At 37.9% G+C, this 26,619-nt stretch overlaps 1 protein-coding gene across 1 annotated transcript in view; it reads right to left on the reverse strand.

Moving 5' to 3' along the window:
• Positions 1-22,185, reverse strand: part of RAB18 (RAB18, member RAS oncogene family) — a 34,040-nt gene extending 11,855 nt beyond the window's left edge. Inside the window, exons 1-3 of the mRNA XM_026483519.4 lie at positions 21,881-22,185; positions 16,495-16,550; positions 171-232 (exon numbers count right to left, since the gene is read on the reverse strand). Of these exons, the coding sequence (XP_026339304.1) occupies positions 171-232; positions 16,495-16,550; positions 21,881-21,948 (186 nt within the window). The 5' untranslated portion in view covers positions 21,949-22,185. The remainder of the gene's footprint in view (positions 1-170; positions 233-16,494; positions 16,551-21,880) is intronic.
• Positions 22,186-26,619: the final 4,434 nt, after the last annotated feature.

The raw sequence follows: 26,619 nt of genomic DNA on the forward strand, positions 1-26,619 counted from the left end.
TGCCTCATTACCCAATTATAAGACATAGCCATTTATTGTTTATCCCTTAACCAAACTGTCCAAAAGTTAATATAAATTGTTTACCTCTAGAGTTCTACACACATCAATTTCTGCATCTTTAAAAAATACAAGTTTAATATTCATACAAAATACATTTTTAAAACTCTTACCCAAATTGCAAGTTTAGCCTTATTTCCATCCACTGAAATTGTTTTCACCTTAAAGTCAACACCTTGGAAAAAAAATGAAAATGCTGATAAGCATCCCAGTAAAATAATACTTTTAAAATCAATTACCAGAAAACGAGAAAACAGAAAGGCCACTTTATCAAATACCCAAATTCACATCCCAAATTCTTGGAGTTATGGATGTGAAAAAAAAAAAAAGTGTCACTAAAGGTCAGCAGCTTAGGATTTAATCAGGATAAATGAAAACCAAATGCCTGCAGAATTCAAACACTTACCTACCTGTACTTGCTTGAAAAAAATAAAAATGTTAACGGAAAAATAAACTTCAATGTAAGGTGATTAATGATGCACATTAAAAGCCAAGTGCTGGAATTCACGGTGCTCATGTAGAGAAGACAATCTATGGCTGACTCTGGACCCCCAGGGCAGTTTTCTAAGGGGCTCCAAATGCATCTACACTCCATCATTAAGAGTGCTCTCCACAGCCAGCCAATCCCCTAACTCAGATTCTGACTGTAAGCAGCTTGGTAAAAACATAAAAGTGCCACTTACTCCTTGTCTTATGAATTCTTTGTTTTTATCCTAGAAAACAGTATTCATTCTATATAACTTTATCAATGATCCCTTGCTACTGCACAATTGCAAAAGAATTTACACACAAAAACATCTGTGCCCAATCCTCTAAGAATCCTCATAAGTGAAAGGAGAAAGTGCTATGAAAATCTTCTGCAAGTACTAATTTATGTAAAGAGAAGAGCTCCATAAGAAGACACATAAGGTTTTACTACAGCGCCCCCCGCCCATCCAAAAAAACCCTCTCCCTTTCCAGGAAAAGGAGTTGACACATGCCATCTGGCTTAAATGAACAGTAACTGCCCACATGTCTTTAAAGAGTATTGAAATTAACGTGCAGTCTACCCCACCGGCCAGAGGGAAAGCATTAGCTCAAGAACCTTGGAAAGAAACTTTCAAAAGATCTTATTAGCTTGTCACAATTAATTCAGAACAGCCACAACTAAGATGAACAGCACCCTCGTATACTAAAGGTTTACAAGAACACCTGTCACCAATATGGAAATACATTAGTAATTCTTGGATGATTTCTGGTGATCCACTACAAACACAAATTAGGTAATAAAAATGCATTTCAAAATATGCATTATATCAGGTCTTTCCGTATGCCAAAGATTAAAAAAAAAAAAAAGTCTGGTGTTTTGGGCTAGGGTGATAAAGGAGCTGATAAAGCCATACCTAGACTCATGGACAATTATTCGTTAAAGAACAGTGCTAAGAACATAGTCCAAGGAAAACTTAAGTTAAAGTTTCTTTGCAGCTAAACAAATGAAAAATCTATTAAATAATCTTATATTCTCCAGGTCTAGATAAAGAAATATTATGCCACATCATTTATATAAAAAGTATGAAGGGTGCCTGGATGGCTCACTCAGTTAAGCATCTGCCTTTGGCTCAGGTCATGATCCCAGGGTCCAGGGACTGAGTCCCACATCGGGCTCCCTGCTCCGTGGGGAGCCTGCTTCTCCCTCTGCCTCTGTCTCTCTCTCTGTGTCTCTCATGAATAAAAAAAAAAAGCAATCAACAGATGCTAGAACTAGCAAACAGGAAATTAAAAACTATTTTAACTGTATAGCACATGTTGAAAAAGTGAAGTAGACATGAGAGATTAAAAAGACTCAAATCAAACATCTAGAGATGAAATGACAATGTCTGAGATGTAAAATACATGGGATGAGATTAACAAAAATTAGACATCACAGAAGAAAACATAAGTGAATATGAAGACACAGCAATGGGCAGCTGGGTGGCTCAGTTAGTTTAGCAGCTGCCTTCAGCTCAGGTCATGATCCTGGGGTCCTGGGATCAAGCACTGTGTCAAGCTCCCTGTTCAGTGGGAGCCTGCTTCTTCCTCTCTCTCTGCCCCTCCCCCTAGCTTGTATACTCTTTCTCTCTCTCTCTCTCTCCCCCTCTCAAATAAAATCTTTAAAAATAAATAAAAATTTAAAAAATCAATGAAACAAAAAATTGGTTCTGTAAGGAAAAAATCAATAAACTGATAAATTCTAGCCAAAGTCATCAGGAGAAACAAAGACAAAAATTACCATTATAAAAAATGAGAAAAATCACATCACTACAGATTGTACAGAGGTTAAAAGGTTACTGAGGAAATGTTATAAACGAGTTCAGGTCAAAAAACTTGACAATTCAGATGAAATGTCAATTTCCTTCAAAGATTAAAAACTTTTAGAACTGACTTAAAAAGAAACAGACCACAAACAAAATACCTAAAGAATATAAACAAAAGGAAATCAAAACATGTCACTATAAAAAATCAACTAAACCCAAAAGGCAGCAGTAATGGAGGAAATAAGGGTCAAAACTCTGTAAGACACATAGAAAACAAACAGCAAAATGTCAGTAGTAAATCCTTATCAGTAATTATATTAAAGGCAGAGATTAGCAGAATATATATTAATATTATACCTAAATATATAAATAAATATATATAAAAGAGCCAATTATACTCTGTCTATAAGAGACTCATACACCAAAGGAAAGATCCCAATACACACGAAGCAAACATTTACATAACTGAAGGGAGAAATACAGTATTAGTTGGAGATTTTAATATGCCACTTTCAATAATGGATAAAACAACCAGATAGATAAACAGAAACAGAACATTTGAACAATACAAACCAGTAAGATCCAATAGAACATTCTACCCAACAACATCAGAATAAAGTTTTCTCAAGTGCACATGAAACATTCTCCAGGACAGACAAAACAAGTATTAATAAATTTTAAAAGACTAAACTCATATGAAGTATTTTTTATCATAATGTAATGAAATTAGAATTCGGTAATAGAAAGAAAACTGGAAAATTCACAAACATGTGCAAATTAAACAACACCCTTTTAAACAACAACTAATAGACAAAAGAAGAAATCATAAGAAAAATCAGAGAATACTTTGAGGCAAATGAAAACACAATACACTAAAATTTGAGATATAACAAAACAGTGCTAAGAGGGAAACTTATAGCTATAAACACATACATTGTAAGAGAAGAAATATCTCAAATCAATAAACTAATTTTACAACTTAAGTAACTAGAAAAGAAGAGCAAGGGAACTGATACACAATAGAGAAAAACCCATGACCAATGGTTGGTTTTTTTTTTTTTTTTTTTTAAAGATCAACAAAACTGACAAGCTTTTAACTAGACTAAGGAAAAAGAGCAGATTCCAATTACAAAACTCAGATATGAAACTGGGGACATTACTACAAATTTTTTTTTTAAGATTTATTTATTTATTTGACAGAGAGACAGCCAGCAAGAGAGGGAACACAAGCAGGGGGAGTGGGAGAGGAAGAAGCAGGCTCCCAGCGGAGCAGGGAGCCTGATGCAGGGCTCGATCCCCTGGGATCACACCCTGAGCCGAAGGCGGACGCTTAATGACTGAGCCACCCAGGTGCCCCTACTAATTTTACAGACAAAAAAAAGATTATAAGAGAATATTATGGACAATTATACACCAACAAGCTGGATAACCTAGATGAAATGAACAAATTCCTGAAAACACACAACTGACAAGATCAACTTATCAGGAAAAAGAAAATCTGAAGAGACCATAACTAATCAAAAACATCCCAACAAAGAAAAGCCCAGGACCAGATGGCTTCACTAACAAATTCCACAAAACATTTACAGAGTTAACACCAATCCTCCTCACTTTTCAAAAAACTGAAGAAAAAGGAACAATTCCAAGCTCATTCTAGGGGGCTAGCACTATTCTGATACCAGGGCCAAAGATGCTACAAAGAAAACTATAGACCAATATCCCAGAGGAATACTGATGCAAAAATCCCCAGCAAAATACTAGCAAACTTAAGTAGGCAGCCTATTAAGAGGATTACACACTATGATAAAGAGAGTTTTATTTCCGTAATACAAGATTGGTGGAATATGAGCATATCAATCAAAATAATACATCCCATTAAAGAATGAACGGGGTGGGGGCGCCTGGGTGGCACAGCGGTTAAGCGTCTGCCTTCGGCTCAGGGCGTGATCCTGGCGTTATAGGATCGAGTCCCACATCAGGCTCCTCCGCTATGAGCCTGCTTCTTCCTCTCCCACTCCCCCTGCTTGTGTTCCCTCTCTCGCTGGCTGTCTCTATCTCTGTTGAATAAATAAAAAAATCTTAAAAAAAAAAAAAAAAAAAGAATGAACGGGGCGGGGGGGGGGAACATGATCATCTCAATTCATGCAGAAAAAGCATTTGACTAAACTCAACATCCTTTTATGATAAAAAACACTCAACAAACTAAGAACAGAAGAAAATTTCCCTAACATGATAAAGGCTATATAAAACTCATTAACTAACATATTCACTGGTGAAGACTAACGGTCTTTCCCCATAGATCAGAACAAGACAAGGACATCTATTCTAAACTTACTACACATCTTCCATTTTACAGAGTATTGGAAGTTCTAGCCAGAGCAATTAGGCAAGAAAGGGAAATAAAAGGCATCCGTACTGGAAAGGAAGAAGTAAAATTATTTCTGTCCACAAATGACATGATCTTATATATAGAAAATCCTAATCCTAATAACACCCCCCCACACACACAACCCAAACAAAAAATTTGTTAGAATAAATGAATTCAGCAAAGTTGCAGGATGCAATATCAACATGCAAAAATCAGTTGCTTTTCTATACACTAGCAATGAACAATCCAAAAAGAAAAATTTTTAAAACCATTTCATTTACAGTAGTATGAAAAAAAATTGGTAATAAATTTAACCAAGGACTTTTAAGACTACACACTGAAAACTACAAAACACTGATGAAAGAAATTAAAGAAGACATAAGTAGAAAGGCATGTTGTACTTATGAGTTGGAAGACTAAATATTGTTAAGATGACAATACAACCCAAAGCAATCTACAGTTCCAATACAATCCCTATAAAAATTCCAAAAACTTGTTGCAGAAATGAAAAAGCTGATACTCAAATTTATACAGAGCAAGCAGTACTAAACAGCAAAACAATATTGGAAAAGAAGAATAAAGTCTGAAGACTCTCACTTTCCCAACTTCAAAACTTACTACACATCTACAATAATTAAAGCAGATGGTACTAACATAAGGACAGACATTTAAACCAATGGAATAGAAGAGACAGCCTAGAAATAAACCCTAACATATAAAGCCAATTGATTTCTAGCAAAGGAGCCAAGACCATTCGACAGGGAAAGGACAGTCTTTTCAACAAATGGTCCTGGCAACAGTGAATACCCGTATACAAAAGAATGAAGTTGGACCCTTACCTTCTACCATACACAAAAGCTAACACAAAATGAAAAAAGACATGAATGTAAGAATAAATCTTTAAAACTCTCAGAAGAAAATACTGGGAAAATTTTTCATGACACAGGATGCAGCAATGATTTCTTTGGATATGACACCAAAAGCACGGGCAACAACAAAAAAATAGATAAACTGGACTTTATCCAATTTACAAACTTATGTGCATCAGAGGACACTATCAAGAGGACAAAAAGAGGGGCGCCTGGGTGGCACAGCGGTTGGGCGTCTGCCTTCGGCTCAGGGCGTGATCCCGGCGTTGAGGGATTGAGCCCCACATAGGGCTCCTCCGCTATGAGCCTGCTTCTTTCTCTCCCACTCCCCCTGCTTGTGTTCCCTCTCTCGCTGGCTGTCTCTATCTCTGTCAAATCAATAAATAAAATCTTTAAAAAAAATAAAAAAAATTTAAAAAAAGAGGACAAAAAGAAAAACCACAGAGTGGGAACTATTTGCAAATCATATAGCAGATAAGGGATCAGTATCACTAAGTATTCGAAGAACTATTAACTCAACAATAATAACGAAATAACCTAATTCAAAAATGAGCAAGGGATATGAACAGACATTTCTACAAAGAATATATACAAATGGTCAACAAGCACATGAAAAGATGCTCAACATCATTACCCATTAGGGAAATGGAAATCAAAACCACATGAGATACTAAACTTCACACCCCTTAAGACAGCTATTAAAAAAAAAATGAAAAATAACAAATGGTGACAAGGATATAGAGAAACTGGAACCCCTATGCATTGCTTGTTGGAATGTAAAATGGTACAGTCACTGTGAAAGATAGTTTGATATTTCCTCAAAAAGCTAAAAATACAATCACCATAGCATGCAGCAACTCCACTCTCAGGTACATACCCAAAAGAAGTGACACCAGAAACTCAAACAGATAGTTGCATAACAATGTTGACAGCAGTATTATTCACAATAGAAGGCTGAAGCAACTCAAGTGCTCACCGAACAGATGAACAGATAAACAAAATGTGGTTTATACATACTGTGGAACATTATTCAATCATAAAATAGAATGAAATTCTGATATATGCTACAACATAGATGAACCTTGAGCACGTTCTGCTAAGTGAAATAAGCCACTCACAAAAGGACAAATATTGTATGATTCTACCTATGAGGTATCTAGAATAGGCAAATTCATAAAAACAGAAGATAGTCTAAAGGTTACCACAGGCTTCGGGGAAAGTGGAGTGAAAGCTATTGTTTAATTGGTACAGAGTTCCTGTTTGAGGTGATGGAAAAGGTCTGAAAACAGATAGTGGTGATGGTTGCAAAAACAATGCAAATGTACTGCCACTGAACCATAAACTTAAAAGTGTTAAAATGGTAAATTTTATGTCTATTTTACCACAATAAATAGATAACTGGAGAATCCTGCATCTATTTAAAGAAATCGAATCTATAGTTTAAAACCTTTCCAATGGAGGTGCCTGGGTGGCGCAGTCGTTAAGTGTCTGCCTTCGGCTCAGGGCGTGATCCCAGCGTTCTGGGATCGAGTCCCGCATCAGGCTCCTCCGATGGGAGCCTGCTTCTTCCTCTCCCACTCCACCTGCTTGTATTCCCTCTCTCGCTGGCTGTCTCTCTCTCTGTCAAATAAATAAAATCTTAAAAAAAACAAAACAAAAAAAAAAAAACCTTTCCAATGAAAAAAATCCCAGGCCCAGAGTGAATTCTACTGAACATTTAAATAATAATCCATTCTAAACAAACTCCTCCAGGAACGTGAAGAGTGAATACTTTCTTAGTCACTCTATGAGTTGTACATTACCCTGATTCCAAAACCAAAGACATTATAATTAAAAGCTACAGACTAATATCCTTCATGACTACAGATGAAAATCCTAAACAAAATTTTATCATAACTAATACAAATATGTATAAGAGAACAACACATCACAACCAAGTGGGGTTATCCTAGGAACAAAAGGTTGATTTAACACTGAAAAAAATCAATGGGGACTTTACCATATTAAACTAATAAAGAAACTTCATATTATCATCAACAAATGCAGGAAATGCACTTAACAAAATCCAACATGCATTCCTGATAAAACCTCTCAGCAAATTAGAATCAGAAGGGAAATTTCTCAACCTGATAAAGGGTATCTATGAAAAACATACAGCTAACATCACACTTAATGTTAAAAGACTGAGCATTTTTCCCCTTCATACCAGGAACAAAGGATGGATTATCAGCCCTCTTCACTTTTTTTAAGTTTTTTTTTTTTAAAGCCAGGGTAGTAAGACAAGAAATAAAAAGCACCCAGATTGGAAAGAAAAAATGTAGAAATTCAATGGAATCTACAGGATTAAAAAAAAAAAAAAACCTCCTAGAACTAATAAGCAAGTTTAGCAAGGTTGGAGGATACAAACTAAATGTTTAAAAAATCTATTGTATTTCTATATATCAGCAATGAAGGATTTTTTTATTTTAATAATTTTTTAATAAAAATCTATTAAATATGTAGGGCTAAATCTGACAAAAGATGTAAAGACATGTAACCACTCTGAAAGAAATTTTGAAAGACGTAAATGAACACAGACACATAATTTATTCAATGATAAGACTCAATATTGTTAAAAGGTCAATTCTCCCCAAATTGATCTCTATAGATTCAATGCAATCCCTATAAAAATCCTAGCAGGCTTTTATTTTTAAATCAACAAATTGATTCTAAAATTCACTGGGAAACACAAAGACACTAGAGCCAAACTTTGAAAAAAGCAACAAAACTGGTAGACTAACAATACACGACTTCCAGACCTACTATAAAGCTACAGAAATCAAGACAGTGAGGCACTGACAGAGACAAATATTCAGGTATAGAACAGAGTCCAGAAATAGACTCACCATTTATAAACAAAGGTGCAAAAGCTATGCAGTGCAGAAAGGACAGTCTTCTCAACAAATAGTTTTAGAACATATAAGAAAAAAAAAAAAACAGAACTTTGATTCATATGCTTTATCCATATTTCATATGCTGTATCCAAAAATAAATTCAAAATGAATCACAGACCTAATGTAACACATAAAACTATACAACTTCTAGAGGAAAACAGAGAAAAATCATTGCAACCCTCTGTTAAGCAAAAGATGTAACACTGAAACCATCATTCAGAAGAAAAAACTGATAAATTGGATTTCATCAAAATTAACAACTTCTGCTTTTAGAAATAAACTGTTAAGAGAATGACAAGGGGAGCCACAGTCTAAGAAAATATCAGCAAAGCATACATCATGTAATAAGGGGCTCATATGCAGAACAAAGAACTCTCAAAACTCAATAATAAGAAAAAAACAAACAATGAACAAAAGATTTATATACTTCACACACACACACTCAAAATACAGCTCAACAGACAGCAAATAAGAACTTTAAAGACACTCAACTGGTCATTAGACAATGCAAATTAAACCACAATGAGACTACCAACACATACATACCTATTAGAATGGTTAAAATTTTAAAGTCTGACTGTGCTAAGTATAACAGGTGAGGATGTGGAAACAGGAACTTGATATACTGCTAGTAGGAATGTAAAATGATACAATCCTTTTATTTAAAAATGGATGAACTATTTTCCAACTTTAACATGCATTTACCATATGATCCAGCAATCCTATTACTGGGTACTTACTCTAAAGAAATAAAAATTAATATTCATATAAATTCCTGTACCTAAATGTTTATTACAGGTCTATTCATAACCACCAAAAACTGGAAGTTGATAAATCAACTCTGAAACATGCACACAATGGAACACAACCCAGCAATAAAAAGAAACAAACCACTGGCATGCTAGAGCTTGGATACAGCTTAAAGGCATTACGCTAAGTGAAAAAAAAGTCTGAAAAGTTTACATCATGTATTCCATTTATAGGACGGTCTCAAAAAGATAAAATTATAGTGATGAAGACTGACCAGTGGTTGCCAGAGGGCAGAGGCAGGGGAAAAGTACGACTAAAAAGACACTAGAATTTTTAGAATGATGGAACTGCTTAATATCCTCACTGTGGTAATGATTAAATGCCTATATACGTTTGTATAATCCATGTTAAAATTCAAAAAAGCTGTATACCAAAAAGAGGTCAATTTTACTGTATGGTAATTAAAAAAAAAAACCACTATCTACTCACATGTTAGGAATATAACATATCAAAAATATTTTCTAAAAGAATCAATAACCAGGGAACATGTATTATAAAATTTCTGCTTCTTTCAGATTTACATCTATTTTGCTACTAAGTCCAAGACTGATTTTGTAAAATTGTTCCATGGGCTTTTGAAGTAACAAGTTCTTCACTCGAAAGATTTATTGATTGGGGCACCTTGATGGCCCAGTCAGTTAAGCGACCAACTCTTGGTTTCTGCTCAGGTCGTGATCTCAGGGTCATGGGATTCAAGCCCTGCGTCAGACTCAGCACAGAGTCTGCTTAAGACTCTCTCTCTCCTGGGGCACCTGGGTGGTTCAGTCGTTAAGCATCTGCTCGGGGTGTGATCCCGGGGTCCTGGGATCGAGCCCCACATCAGGCTCCTCTGCTGAGAGCCTGCTTCTTCCTCTCCCACTCCCCCTGCCTGTGTTTCCTCTCTCGCTGGCTGTCTCTCTCTCTGTGTCAAATAAATAAATTAAATCTTAAAAAAAAAAAAAAAAGGTTTGTTGATTGTGTTGTTCTGTTTCCCTATGGTCTCATCTGTGTCTTTTGGATCTATTTAATTACGAAAGAGATATAACAAATCTCCTAATAGAACTGTATTTTCATCAAATTCTCTTGTGTTTTGAACAGATTCTGTTCTTCTATATAGCATCTATGTTTGGTGCCTACTTGTTAGGACTGTTACAGCTACTTTGTTAATTAACTGGGCCTTTCATTATTACATACTATCTTATTTCATTATATTCAGTACATTAACCTTAAATTCTACTTTAAAATACATTATATTACCACCTCTGCTTTTATATGGTTTGCATTTGCCTGGTCCATCCCTTTATTTTCAACTTTTCATTATTTGTTTTAAGTACTCTTCAATTCCATCTGACAATGTGAGTTACTAGAATTGGACCTATTCACATTTAATTAACGGATATATTTTAATTCTGTTGCTTCCTTCTTATGTTTAACATTTTTGACATTCTGTTCAAATCTGTGTTTGATCCTTTTTATTTCTGTATTACTACGTTGCGATTAAAAGAATACCAAGTTAGAAAAGTTAGGAGGCTGGGTTTAGTCGCAGCTCTTTCACTGAGGCAGCAGCTTAACCTCTTTAAGTCCGTTTCCCCCTTCTCATCAAGATATATAAAAATTCCTGCTTTACCTGCTAGTTATTTTGGGGGGTAAGGGGTAAGGTAACATCGGGGTAAGGGGCCATCAAGCGGGATACTATAAAAGCTTTAAGGATCTAACAGAGAAATGATTATGAGGACCTAGATCCCCAAATTTGAGTTTACAAACTTTGAAAGTATCAACAATAAAATGAAGTAAGTGCCCTACTACCCCAGAGGACAGAGTTAACATATTTTAAGAGTTGAGAAGGAGGGGAAGCTGGGGGTGAGAAAAGATGTACAAAACCTCATGAAAATTAAAGTCTGGGAGATGAAGAATAACCTGGGAAGCCAGGACTTTTTGTGATGACTACTTAAAGGGAGACAAACAGTATGATGGTTTTACGGCAAAAAGCAACAGCAACATAAAAAATGTTTGGAGTGGAAAGAGGGGTGTGGACAAAGGCCTTGTCAGAAGCAGGCTGAATTCTGAGACTCCCAACTTGACTTCTGCTGACGGACATGGGGCTGGCAGAGGGTTGGATGGTCTTATTCCAAACAAATATCATTATCCAATGAACAAGAAATAAAATGACAACAAAACAGCTTGGAAATTAAGAAACACATTCCTAAATCAAAAATTTCAAATGTTCAAAAAAGCTAAACTGAAAATTCAAACTATCCAGAGAGCAACAAAAAAGAAACACACCCTACCAAACCCTATGGGGCACAATAAACTTGTTCTTAGAGGACATCTTTATTAAAGAGTAAGGATTAAAAAGAAGGGAACTTAATACTAATCTTAAGAAACTAACAAACCAAAAGAAAAGTAGGAAGGAGAGAAGGAAAAAAATGAAACAATTTCTCAAACGATTAAATAAATACATTCCTCAGGGTGCCAGGGTGGCTCGGTCAATTAAGTGTCTGACTCTTGATTTCAGCTCAGGTCATGATATCAGGGTTGTGAGACCAAGCCCTGTGTCAGGCTCTGCACTGAGCGTGGAACCTGCCTGAGATTCTCTCCCTCTCCCTCTGTTCCTCCCCCCACTTGCACATGCTTTTTCTCTCTCTCTCCCCCTCTCACTCTCAAATAAAAATCTTAAAAAAAAAAAAAAAAGCAGAGAACTCGTTTTAAATTTTAATTTAACAAATAAATTTTCTAATTTTTCTATCTGAAAAAAGTTTTACTGAAAGCACTTTTTATACTTTGAGTATAAAACAAGGTAAATTAAAAAATAAAAAACTTTTAAAAAATAAAAACTTTAACATGAAGCAAATTTTGCCTATTTAACCAGATTGTATAAAATTAGTGTAACTAATTTCTACAAGGATCTAATCTCCATGCTTAAATTTCCATCAGTTCTATCTATGCAGCTGATTAAAAGTACCATCATAAGGCCTTGCCATAAGCAGAAAAAGAAACCTGATGCCTTTTGTTTTTCTAAACACCCCCTTGCAGCAAACAAAAAACCCAGTCAAAATAGTCTTACAATTGTGTGTGTGTTGTGTATGTGTTTATTTATTTTTATGTCAGAAATATTATCTTGGGTTATACCTTTAAATATTTGTTGTCTCATTCTATTTCTTCTTTTGGATTAAATATACATATGCTGAATCTCCTTTTCTGATTTCCACATCATTTTTTCTCTCTAATGTGTTTTAACACTTTCATTCATTTTGGTAAATTCTACCCACTTTTTCTATTTCTAGCTTCTATTGTCCTTTATCTTGTTTTCCACAGTCTCTACTGTCCCTTGTGATCCTTCTAATTTCACCTTTGTTTCAGTGATGGTTTTAATTTTACCTTATTTTTCTTTCTGCTCAATCAGCTTACATTGCATTTTCTCCTGCAGTCACACCATCTCTTCCCTGACCTCTCGCATCAGTGCTTTGTGCTCTCAGTGGTAAATACTTCCAAAAAGTGTTTTAAATTCATAGCAAAACAGCTGGGCATGATTTTCATCTCCTTTACAGAAAAATTTTCTCTGTTGAGTATTCATCTGCCCTTTGTTTTTCTTTCTTTTTTTTTTTTTTTAAGATTTATTTATTTAACAGAGAGAGACAGCCAGTGAGAGAGGGAACACAAGCAGGGGGAGTGGGAGAGGAAGAAGCAGGCTCCCAGTGGAGAAGCCTGATGTGGGGCTTGATCCCAGAACGCCGGAATCACGCCCTGAGCCGAAGGCAGCCGCTTAAGACTGCGCCACCCAGGCGCCTGGACCTGCCCTTTGTTTTTCTGCTACTTTCTTCCTTTTGGATTCGTGAGTGGTAGGGGTAGCTTTTAGCTGAAATCCTTTTGATAATTCATCTTTAAAGGAGGTGATGTTTTTTTGGCCAAGTTATTTATAAGAGATTCATGCAGAAGGCTATAGTGGTTCCGGTTCTTGACCAGCAAAACTTGGTCTTGATTCAAGGTTTTATATAAGAATCATTTAGGTTTTTGGGTTTTTTGGTGGTTTTTTTGTTTTTGTTTTTGTTTTTCTTTTCAACAGCCAGTGGACATAGGCAGCCTTGAGGTTTTCACAATGCAAAGTCATCTCTTCCCCTACTGCTACAGAGACAGACAAATTTAAAAATGGTTTGTTTGTGTGATTCTTTGCTTGGCTTCATCTCCCCAACGTCTTAGAATCAAACCAGGTGCAGGGGGGAACTCCTGCCATCAGCTTAAAAAAACCTATTTTGCTTTTGCAAACAAGGGATTTAGGCTTTGCATCTCAGGGTGGGCCTCTCAGGTTCATGAAGCTTCTCTTACTGGCTCCAATCTCTGCAGCTGTGGCATCCTCACTCTACTTCTTCCCACATACAGTCTGCTTAGACTCACTGCTTTTGGCAGCCATTCCACCTATTTTGTGGCCTGGGGTTTTTAGCTTTCTTCTAGTTCAGTGGAATATGGGGTTTGTATTTTAGTTTTTCCCTCTTTGTTTAGTGTTTCCCCTTTGTTGTTACTCTGGCTAACCGCCAGAAAGCAAAAGAAGAAAATGCCAACTTTACTGTACCATCCTCAGATTCAAAATCCAACAATTATGTTAAAAGAATATTTTATATAAGATAGAAACTTGAGTGTCTCACTATATTACTGAAAGATAAAGATGTGCTTTCCTTCTATTTTAACGGTAAAATACTAATTTTCCACAAATTACTAATTTTTACAAGGCCATTAGCAACTGAGCTGTTTTATTTTAAAAGCTCATGTGTATATTAGTTATAACCCAAGTCAGAAAACAATCTGATGCCTAGATGTAAAAGATACTTTTCAAGACCCAGAGCCCATTTGGGGAACAAATTATGTACATCACCAGTTTGCTACAATCTTAGTATTTATTTTTAAAGCAGACAAAGCCTTTTTAATAATCAGGACAATACATAATTTGTCACTGTCCAACTCTCCAGATTCCATTTGGGTTTAAAATGAAGACAGACAGCTTTATATTATATACTGATTATTCCCTTAGTAAAATTTTAACTCTAGGCAAATTCATTTTCCTGCCAGTTACTACTCTTCTACTCCTTGCTATCCACTGTTAGGCATGTACTGAGTGAAATGAAGTTTTACTACTAATTTTTTAAAGAACAAATAATATATCAAAGCCAAATTAAAATGGATTTCAGGGGCGCCTGGGTGGCACAGCGGTTAAGCGTCTGCCTTCAGCTCAGGGCGTGATCCCAGCGTTATGAGATCGAGCCCCACATCAGGCTCCTCCGCTATGAGCCTGCTTCTTCCTCTCCCACTCCCCCTGCTTGTGTTCCCTCTCTCGCTGGCTGTCTCTATCTCTGTCAAATAAATAAATAAAATCTTTTAAAAAAAAAATGGATTTCAAATTACGCGTGTTTTAAATGATTCCTTTTCACACACATAAATGTAAATCTGTAAATGTTAAGATGCCACACAAAAGCTAAGTAATGCCTGGTATAACCTATTAAACATTTAGAGGCACTATGAATTCATATTGATAAAAAGAAACCAAAAAGACCTCTTCCTTGCAGAATTCTAAATAAAAAATGTAGACGGAATGACAGACTTTGAAAAATCACTTTTTGACAACCACCATAGTTAGAATGACAGGATGACACCTCAGAGAAATTTGGCATATATCACCTTAAGTAACCAAAGTCCCATCACCAATAATTGTACAAATATATGGTACAAATACACACCATGCTCTGAGAAGTACATTGTGGAATTACTGCCAAAAATGCACAACCTGAATCTAACCACTACGACACATGCAACTAAAGGATATTCTACACTGTAACTGACCTGGTATGTACTCTTCAAAAATGTCAAGGCCATGAATGACAAAAAAAGACCAAAGAACTGCCCAGACTAAGACACTGAAGAGAAATGACAACTAAACACAGTTGTGATCCTGGACTGGATCCTGGACCAGAAACAATTATTTTTCTTTCGCTAAATAAGACATTAGGGGGACAATTAATGAAATCTGTCTGTATACAGAATTGTATCCATGTTCATTCAGGAAATACACATTAAAGTATTTAGACATTAATCTTGTCTGCAATTTTACTCTCAATTCAAAGAAAACAACACACTGTGTATGTGTATGTGTGTGTGTTTAGAGAAAGCGTGACAAAGCTCATGTGATAAATATTAATATTTGGGGACATACAAGAATTCTTGTACTATTTTTACAACTTTCCTCTAAGTATGAAATTATTTAACACTTGAAAAAAAGGAAAAAAAATCCACACACACAATAAATGAAAGAAAAAGCCAGTAAGAGAAACTCTATTTTCCCTTATAATTATGCTAGAATCATATTTAGTACATTCTACTTAACAGATCATGAAATTTTAGAGCTGTAAGAAAAACGTATTATCTCTCACTAAAACTCCTCCATTCGTAGGTGAAAACAGTGAAGTTGAAGGCCTTCCTCAAGATCTAGACGACTGGTTCAAGGCAGAGTCAAGACTACTATCCTGCTCTGACTCAGCTCTTTCACACTGCAAGCTGTCTCTTGATACCTTTGTATCGTCATCTACTTCCTAACCATGTGATACACACGCTAAATAGCTCAACTTTCTCATATATTCCAGTAAGCTAATGTGGCAAACCAATTTCAGGCAATCTAAATTCATTTTAAAGATGCATTTAGGTATTACTGCTTCTAATAATCTTTAATAACTAGTATCAATAGAATTTGAGTTCAGAATATATGCAGGATACTGTAGCAAATGCTAAAAACGCAAAATTAACACTATCTACTATCAGGTGATACTGTTAGGTCCACAATGATAGATCACCAAGTCTATATTATTCATTATTATAACCCCACCACTAGGACAGTGCCCGACATACAATAAATTTTCAGATAATTGTATGCTGCTAAATAAAAGACAATCCACACTACAAGAGAGAAATGTATGTACAGATAATCATAATATTCACAGTGTTAACCAAGTGCCATGAAACAACAAATAAGTTATTTTTGCTTGGTGAGATCTACAAAGTCTCCAGAATTTAATGAAACCAAAGTTAAGCCTTGAAAGACAAAAGAATTCAACAGACATGGAAGCAATGGGGTGGTAGATGGAGGGTAAGAAGGAATTACATAAAACAGACTGAAGGCAAGAAAACACGTGGCATTTCTATTGAATTTTTACACACAGGCTTACCTATTGTTGCTGCAAGTTCTGGATCAAAAGTATCATCTGTGAACCTCAAGAGCAGGCTAAAAGAGATGTTAAAAAGACAGATTAGAAATTTGTCTTTTTTCCTACCCATTTGGCAAATGTTCATAATTATTATATTTTGTCACAAATTAGACACAAATAATGGGTGCCTGAGTGGCTCACTCGTGATCCCAGAGTCCTGGGATGGAGCCCCAGGTTGGGCTCCCAGCTCAGCGGGGAGTCTGCTTCCCCCTCTGCCCCTCACCCTGCTCATACTTGCTCTCTCGCTCTCTCTCAAATAAAGAAAATCTTAAAAAAAAATAAATAAAAGAGACTACTTTAAAAAAAAAATTAGGCACACATAAGAATAGCTGATGTAGGTCTGCTCCCACAATACTGCCTCACTGCAGCTATATATATAGGAATTAAATTATTGGAAAGGCAATAAAAGAATCCCAAGAGCAAAGCAGTTTACTTAATATATTCCCCATGCTCCCCTACACAATTCCCAAGTGTGAAAAGATTTGGGTTTGGTTTTGGTTTTGGTTTTTAACTGTAATGGTATATCCTTGTGAGAAAATAGTATCAGCAACATGTCATACTGTGACGTGGACAAAAGGGGGGAAAAGTAAGTCTCTTGGTATGCAGCAAATTAATTTTTTGTTTAAATCTGATGTGTACTACACTCTGAATTCAAGTAAAACAGAAAGCTGTGAAAATCTATCATTTGGTAACAAGTAGTAATAGGACTATTACCTAAGTGGGAAGAAAACCACAGTAAAAAGTGAAGGTAGATCACGCGATAGCCAGAGTAGGTATACTCTAGCAAATGCTAGGTAGGGTGTATGAAATCAAGCAGGCAATAGGGAGTTACCGAAAGCTTTTAAAAAAAAGAATGGCAAGAACTGCTCTACATTTTGAAAAGTTAATGCCAGCAAAAAACAAAATGCAAGACAATTAACGGGAGACAACGGCATGGTTATGGTGAGAGATAAGAAGGACTAAACCTAAGAAATGGTAAAGAAACTAGAAAGAAAAGAGATGAAATAATAGCAAAAAACACCGTATGAGTAGGAATTTAAGAAACAAGGCAGAGGATCACAGGGGAAGAGAGGAAAAAATGAAACAAGTAGAAACCAGAGAGGGAGACAAACCGTAAGAGACTCTTAATCATAGGAAACAAACTGAGGATTGCTGGACAGAAGGGGCGTTGGAGGGATGGGGTGACTGGGTAATGGACACTGGGGAAGGTATATGTTGTAATGAGCACTGGGTATTATGTAAGACTGTGATGAATCACAGACCTGTACCCCTGAAACAAATAATATATGTTAATTAATTGAATTTAAATTAAAAAAAAAAGACACCATATGAGTACTCTAAGATTTTACATCTCCCAGAATTATTTACTTAATATAAGGTGGAAGTGTCATTTATTAGATGCTCTTCAAAAATACAATCTAAGCTTTTATTAAAGCCCTAGATTTATAATATTAATCAATCATCCTTCACATTATCTCCTACAATAGGTCGAGACTGTTCTATCAACCTGTATGCATTAATTAAATCAGGGAAATAGCTATCAGATGTCTGAAATGTAAAAAAAATTTATGAATATTTCTGTAGGTTGTAATTATTGCTGCTAGAGATTTTTTTTCCCAGAGTATACTGCAACACATAATGGCCTTTTGGTATTCAAAATCCGGTGTCATTAATTGTATTTGAAAGATTAACTCTCCCTTTCTTGGTTTTGCTTTCTTGTGTTTACTATGAAACCAGCACCACAAAAGTGAAATAAACAGATTTTCCACTTAACACTGTACAGTCTTGACTGTAACTTTGCTTACTCCAACGTGAGTCAGATGACAGCACTAATAAGAATCTTAAAAGACTGCACTGTACAAATTTTCTTCTCTCCCCAACAGTAAGTCTTTAAATTAATAAAAGTAAAAATTTACTCATATTTTAAGAATGGAAAAGGTATGTATCCATACTCGGTCACCACACTAAATATTATTACATAAAAGAAACTCATAGAGTAGTAGTGGCAGTAATAATAATAATACCAGAATAATACAAATAACAATGGTATTGCCTATTATTTATTGAACACCAGCAATGTTCCAGACACTTAAGCCAGCGGTTCTTCTTACATAATTGTTAATCCTTATGATAATCCTTGTCATTAAAGGTACTTTGTCAGGAAAGCCAGGGAACTGATATGGTACAAAGCAACAAATTTTAATACTGGTCTGAGTAGAAGCAGATCTTAGCCAGGGATACACTGTTAGCTGGAAATGTATTCTAAACTCTATATTACGCTTTTTTTCGAGGCAGAGAGTCTATTTCTCTATTAGACTTTTTAAAGACTTCACAACCAGAAAATGATTAAGAACCAGTGCTCTAAAGGATGTATATTTAAGTATTCATATTTTCAAAGTCAAAGGAACAAAATACGCTCCATGCAGAGCTACAGACGGAAGGAGTAACTACTACTGTATCACTTGGAGCAAAACAAATTTCTAATAAACGGTGTAAATAGTCTGCATTTCTTAATTTACAAATGAAATTGGCCAAAAAGGATGGGGACACAGAGACATAGGAGAGACAGCAATTTAGGTAACAGAAGGTCTCTATAATTCCTCCCAGTTTCTGAAACACTTTGCTACTTCTTTACTTCACCGTGGCTAGCCACAGGATCGAAGCATCTTATACATTTAACATTAGAGAAGAATTGAAGGATTTCTATTCCAACCTCATTTTTCAAACGAAGAAGTGAAGACCTAGAGTGGTCAAGTATCACACACAAGGCCACACAAGTGGCAGCACCAGTTTCATAATCCTGACCTCCTGGCTGCTACCACACATGCTCATCACACTCCAGCGGTCTGAAATAAACTGGAAAAATAACCCATTAATTTGAATTACTTAAGATGTCCATTGTCGTGCAACAATAACAAGTGGTATTTGACTTCTATTAACTCTAGATCTGTAAAGAAACAGACACTCATTAGTCAGAACAAGCCTGAAAGATTATACCCATGACAAATGTTTTTGAACTAACTCACCTTAAAAAGAATAGGCTTCTATCTTAGTAGAGTCATTTATTCTCATCATACCCAGAAGGAATAAGTGTTCAAGGTTGTTTTCCAACCTTGGTGCATATGCACCAATAACGTTTATCTAGCTAGAAAAACAAGCTAACTTTCTCCCTAAACACAATCCTTTCTTGAAAGGTAGTTAAAGGTGTTAAAATTTTGCAGAGCAGCTGAAAATTCACAAGTACTGAGAAAAGTTTGGAGCAGAGTAGATCCAAACAAGTTCATCTGAAGGCAGGGAACTATGGAAACCAATAAATCCACTTAACTGATTTTACACTAGAGGAAGAACCCCAATTACGTAAACACTCTAGTTAGCTTTCCAGAAAATTTTAACACAGTTTAACTGGTCATCCATCCAATACACTTAGGAAATATCGCCAACCAAACCTGTATTGGACTGAACCACATGAAATGACATTCAACCATTCAAGACTTCAAAATTAGCAGGGGGAATGAAACATGAGAGACTATGGACTATGAGAAACAAACTGAGGGCCTGGGGCGGGGGGGGGGGGAATTGGATAGACCGGTGATGGGTAGTAAGGAGGGCACGTATTGCATGGTGCACTGGGTGTTATACGCAACTAATGAAATCATCGAGCTTTACATCGGAAACCGGGGATGTACTGTATGGTGACTAACATAATATAATAAAAAATCATTAATTAAAAAAAAAAAGACTTCAAAATTAGCAATCTCATACACCTTAACCTAAATGAGGGTCACATCTCAAGAAAAAAAGATCACAAGGCTATAGAAGTCCTATTAAGACAATGTTCAATATATTAACTTTTTAACCCTCAAATATAATAGTGATCATGAAAATTACTTTATTCAGTCCTTTTTTTTTTTTTTAAGATTTTATTTATTTCCTTGAGAGAGAGAGTGTGAGAAAGAAAACAAGCACGAGCCAGGAGCGGAGCCGAGAAGCCGACTCCCGGCTGAGCAGGGAGCCCACCGCAGGGCTCTGGGATCATGGAACGCCAGGATCATGGACTGAGCAGAAGGCAGACGCTTAACCCACTGAGCCACCCATGTGCCCTATTCAGTCCTTTAAATAATGCATACATACAGACACGTACACACTCCCCATACTATTTTGCTAGCCCACAGCGTTTCATTAATTTATTCCTTGTTATTACAAATCCCTCATTTCAATATACACTGAGTACATTAAATGAGAAAAATTAGAAAATACATTGTCATACTCCAAAAATACATAAAATTGTAGAACGTATTAACAGAATAAAATTTCAAATCCTTAAGCATCTAAAAAAGTACAAGCTGATGAAGTGATCTGAAAGATAAGTTTATCAGCAGGTATAGCTAAAATATGAAATTACTTACAGCTCCTGGAATTGGAATATTGTTTAAAAATCAAGACAGCCTAGAATACAACCTAGTGATAATAACAATAACAATAATCAGATGGCAAGGATAACTCTACCTGGAGAACTTTGTTCTAAGGCTTGGATGAAATCACAACCCGCTTGCGACACCCACTGAGCGTCACTGTTCTTACCTGATACTCACCTCGAACTACTGTCAATTATAATTTTCCCTCAAGAAAAAGTCAAGAAAGAAAACACAAAATACTAAGTTGTTCTTTCCCCTCTATATAATGTGGCAGAATGCGAAGGAACAATTACACTTCATTCTCAAAGGGGGTCCACAGTTTAAACTCCAGCATCTTAGACTAAAGTGAATTACTCAAGCGGTCAGAAGACCAAAGAGTTCTTTCACAGCTGACTCAGAAGAAAACAGAGAAGCGGCAACGGGGTGCACCAAACTAGGCCAGGAATGTGACCCAGGGCGTCACGAAACTTCCTGCGTGGAACACTACGTATTCAGAGAAAGCCTGACAGAAAAACCAAAGTGCTAAAGTTACAACTCAACTCGCGGGGTGACCGTGAGCCTGAACCCCAGTCGGGCTGCGCTCTCGGCCAGACTCGGGCCCAAACCCGCCCGCCACGCCCTTAAGCAACTCGGCAGCAAACCCGCCGGCCGAGCGGCGGCCCTCGGAATTGTCTTCTTATTTGGTACGACAGGAGGGGAAACGTATCCAGACAAGTCGGGCCTGCCAGGGGCCGACTAGCAGGCGGGCGCGGGGTGGGGCTGGGGCTGCAAGACCGCGCGGCCGAGAGACCGGGGAGAACGAGCGGGGCCCGCCCCCCGAGCGGCCCGCACCGGCCGCCGCCTTTACCGTTCCCGACGTGGCCCAGCAGACAGCGGCCACGGAGGCAGAAAGAGCCCCGCCGCCCTCGTCACCGCCCGCAGACCCGCCTCACCTGGACTTGCCCACGCCGCTCTCGCCGATGATAAGGATCTTCAGGGTGGTCAGCACGTCCTCGTCCATCCTGACCCTGCTCCGCTGTGAGCCCAGCTGGCCACCGCGGTCCGGTTCTCAACCCTTCACCGGAGAGATAGCCCGCGCATGCGCACCGCTGTGCGTCTGCCACCTTCCTTTCTCCCCGGGTGTTTGGGTTGCAGAAGCCCCGGTCGCCCTAGTTCCGCCTTGAGGAAGCTCTGCGTCTGCGCAAACTCAGAGTCCCAGGCGTCTTTCCGGAGCGCTTATTCATCCTCTGCGCAAGCGCAGATGGGAAGACCCGCATGTGATTTCACCCTCTTTTGTAGGCTGTTACTCCTCCCCTGACCTAATCTACCCCTCCTTCAGTGATATACTTGGGAAGGGACTGAGTTGGCAGAGCATAACGCTCTTCGATTTCAGCAGCTGCTCGTAACAGCTGCATTGCAATAGGAAAGGCTTGTGCTTGAAGGCAGGTATCTTAAATTTAGGTCCCAACGCTACATGATGAGGGATAGAAGCAGGAAAATGTTCACCTTTAGCCCAAAAGGCTGACCTGCAGCCTACATAGTTTGGATAAGGTTCAAATATGTGCTGCTTGCTATAGTCTCAGGACTGCCTGTATATCTCACTGGTTAATATTGAACCGAATGATAAGCACCAGAGAAATCTTGTGAAAGTAGTTTTAGGAGTAGAAATAGGAAGAGGGGCGCCTGGGTGGCACAGCGGTTAAGCGTCTGCCTTCAGCTCAGGGCATGATGCCGGCGTTCTGGGATCGAGTCCCACATCAGGCTCCTCTGTTATGAGCCTGCTTCTTCCTCTCCCACTCCCCGTGCTTGTGTTCCCTCTCTCGCTGGCTGTCTCTATCTCTGTCAAATAAATAAATAAAGCCTTTAAAAAAAAAAAAGAAATAGGAAGAAAACATTTATGATCTAATACTCCCTACACATCTCTCCTCCCTCCAATACTCCCTAAGTGAGTATTAAGCATATAACCACCAGCTTCATACAGCAAAAAGTACAGCCCTTTCTGCTCACGGGTCCTGTCCCCGTGCTACTTAAATAAACTTATTAAGTTGTACCATACAACTTGTCAAGAACTCTCTCGTGACTGTTGTGCTCAGAGACCTCACACCAATACCGTATAACGGCTTTACATTACCTAGCCTTCTGAGCCTGTTTCCTGTCTCACAGACAAAGGCAATAATACTTCTTAGAATAATACCGACTTCTTAAAATTGTTATGAAGATTAAATGAGGTAATTAATGAACACACTTTGTAAACTCAAGTGCTCTATAAAAGGTGTACGATTGGGTATTATTAACTTTCTGGCTTACCTTCTGTTAGGTTAAAGAGTAGTACCCTTCACCCAGTCAGTTCACTGTGAAAGCGAGATGGAAATGTCAGGTAGACCAGGTGCATACAGACCCCTGCAGGTGCAACTTCAAACCGACTACTGCTCCTCATAAGAACTGCTACAGCACATCTGCAGGAATTGTATGGACATGCTTGTCTTCTTCACTAAACTGTGAATCTTAATGAAGGTACCAAACCTCCTATTTAATGTTTAGCGAAGTGCCTGGTACATGGCAGACACTAAATGAACCTTAGCTCTCAGACCTTATTTTCTTATACTTGCAGCTAATGCCAGATACAACAGGTATCTGGGTGAAGAATATATTAATAAAATTTAGGATAAATTTTAAAAACTAATTTTTTCAAATATCTAGAAAAGCTTTTTCTGCCAGACAACCAAATGGCTCCCTCACCTCCTTCAGGTCTTTGCTTGAATGTTGCCTATGCTCAAAAGAGTCCTTCTCTGTTCCTACTACTGAGATTTGCAAATCCTTCCAACAATCCTTATACCTCTTTGCATTATTCTTCTGCATAGTACTTACCATGCTCCTGTATACCATATATTTTACTATTTTGTCGACTGTGTAATCTTCCCCAATGGAAGGGACCTTCATGAAGGTGATTTTTGTCTGTTTTGATCAGTGTTATATCCTCTGCATCTAAAACAGTTACTGGCATAGACTATGTGCTAAATAAATATTTGTGTTTTTTTTTAAAGATTTATTTATTTATTTGAGAGAGAGAGAGCATGTGCATGGGCAGGGGGGAGAGGGTGCAGAGAGAATCTCAAGCAGACTCTGTGCTGAGCGCAGAGGCTGACACAGGGCCCAATCTTACGACCCTGAGATCATGACCTGAGCCAAAACCAAGAGTCCCAGCTCAACCAACTGAGCCACCCAGGCGCCCCTAAATAAATATTTGTTGAAGGAATTAATTGAATGAACATTCTAGAGTCCATTCCTAACTTTGCAAGGTAGCATCAACCAGGCAACCGCAACCTCTCATAAAATAGCCCTTGAAACCTCAGTTGACTCTATCCAGCCTACTTTTGACTATGGTATCAAGAGTGTGTGAGGCTCACAGTATTGTCAAGCTCTCCCGCTCTGGGGCAGTGGTGATTCTACAAGTATGGTCTCCAGATTCCTAGAGACTCTCAGGGAGTCTGCAAAATAGTCAAACTATTTTCATAATTAATTAAGATGTTATTTACTTTTTTCACTCTTGTTCTCTCGTGATAATACAGTGGAATTTTCCAGAGGCCACACATAATGTGTGACAGCAAAACAGACTGAAAGCAGAACCAGATATGAGAATCCAGCTGTTTTCTATTAAGCCAGATATTAAAGAGTTTTGCCAAAATGTAAAATAATGCCAGCCTTCCAAGTTTTTTGTTTTAAAATAGTTATATTTATAGGGGCGCCTGGGTGGCACAGCGGTTGAGCATCTGCCTTCGGCTCAGGGCGTGATCCCGGCGTTGTGGGATCGAGCCCCACATCAGGCTCTTCTGCTATGAGCCTGTTTCTTCCTCTCCCACTCCCCCTGCTTGTGTTCCCTCTCTCGCTGGCTGTCTCTCTGTCAAATAAATAAATAAAATCTTTTAAAAAAAATAGTTACATTTATAAACATATTAACTAAATCGGTTTATCAATTGTTGATTAATTAATACACTTAAAGTTTTCTGTTTTAATTTCTAGTGGAGTAAATATTCATAGATGTGGCCACAAAATCAGCTCTTTTGAGTCCTCAGTAATTTGTAAGAGTATACAATCATTTGTACAACCAAAAAGTGTGAGAACTGCTGCACTGTAGTATTCACACCAAGATAAAAACAAAAAACCTTCTCATAAATAACAGGCCTGGACTTACAGAAAGTGTATGCAACATTGTCGACCGACTTAGGCAACACCATGTTTTCTTAGATATCCTCCTACCTCTGGGCCACTTTTCAGGGTTGTTTTGTGAGATGCTTCCTCTTGCTCGTCTTTTAAACATTTTTGTTCTTTAGGTTTTAGGGTTTTAGTCTGGTTTTTATCTACTTACTTTACACACACTTCTTACTGTACACTACTCAACACACACACTGTCTTCTTGGACTTATATGGCTTCCTTATCCCACTTGCTTGGAGTAGTCCCAGAGTTACGTCTCTGGCCAAGATTTCTCTCCTGAGGCTTAAGCCAACGTACACAATGGCCAAGACATCTCCATGTGGTATGCCCAGGCGCAGAATGCCAAGCTAAACATGCCTGACACTGAATGCGTTATCTTCTCCTCCATACTAGCTTTTTCTCCTGATTTATCTTATGGCATGGCATTAGCCTCCATTTAACTCTCTCTCTCTCTCTCTTTCTCTCTCACTCCCCACACCCAAATCCTTAGTCCTTGCAGTTCTACCTTAAGCATCCCTGAAATTTATCCATTTTTTTCATCTCTACCACCACTGCTATGATTACGTCATCATCAACGTTTTGCTGGATTACCTATCATTATCAGCAGCCCAACTGGCCTGCCTGCCTCCACTCTCCTGTCCGCTCAGACCATTCTCTACACTGCAGGCAACGTGGTATTCCCAAAACGCGAGTCTCATGTAGTCATCCGGCCTCCCATCAGCTGCTCACTGCCCTTACAAGTGTTTATTATCTTATCATAAAGCCCTGATTATCCCTCCAACCTCATCTCTTGCTTTCCCATGCCTTGTACTCTGTGTTCCAGCCAAAGTAAACTCCCTTCGTATTTTCAATGAACCAGGTTTTGCTTTGTCTCCAGGACCCTGAACATGTCGTTCCTTCTGCGTGGAGTTATCATCTGTCCCCCACTTCCCACCCCATCCCTGCATATACACTCACACACACTTTTGCTTGGGCAACTTCTACTCATCCCCTGTGTTCCAGTTTTGGGATCCCTTTCTCTGGGACAACTTACATGGCCTCCCAAGCGGGCATTACGTGTTCTTCTTATGTGTTCTGATAGTGCCCGTGCATCTATCGTGATGAGTATTCCACAGTATTATAATTGTGTTGTTGCCCGGTCAGAATGTGTGCTTCTGGAAAGCAGAACTGGCTGCTGTCCTGTTCGTTGCTGTCTCCAACATCTGGTATAATGTCTAGCATAGAGGCATAGAGTAGTTGCTCTAAAAAAATTACCAATATAAAAACCTCAAGTCAGAGGTGCCTGAGTGACTCAGTCAGTTGGGCATCTGCCTTCGGCTCTGGTCATGATCCCACAGTGCCAGAATCAAGCCCCACATTAGGCTCCCTATTCAACAAGGAGTCTGCTTCTCCCTCTGCCCTTCACCCCACTTGTGCTCTTGCTCTCGCTCTCTCTCAAATAATAAATAAAATATTTTTTAAAAAATAAAAAGAAAACAA

Source organism: Ursus arctos, unplaced genomic scaffold (genome assembly GCF_023065955.2).
Source record: "Ursus arctos isolate Adak ecotype North America unplaced genomic scaffold, UrsArc2.0 scaffold_30, whole genome shotgun sequence".
NCBI classification, from domain to species: domain Eukaryota; kingdom Metazoa; phylum Chordata; class Mammalia; order Carnivora; family Ursidae; genus Ursus; species Ursus arctos.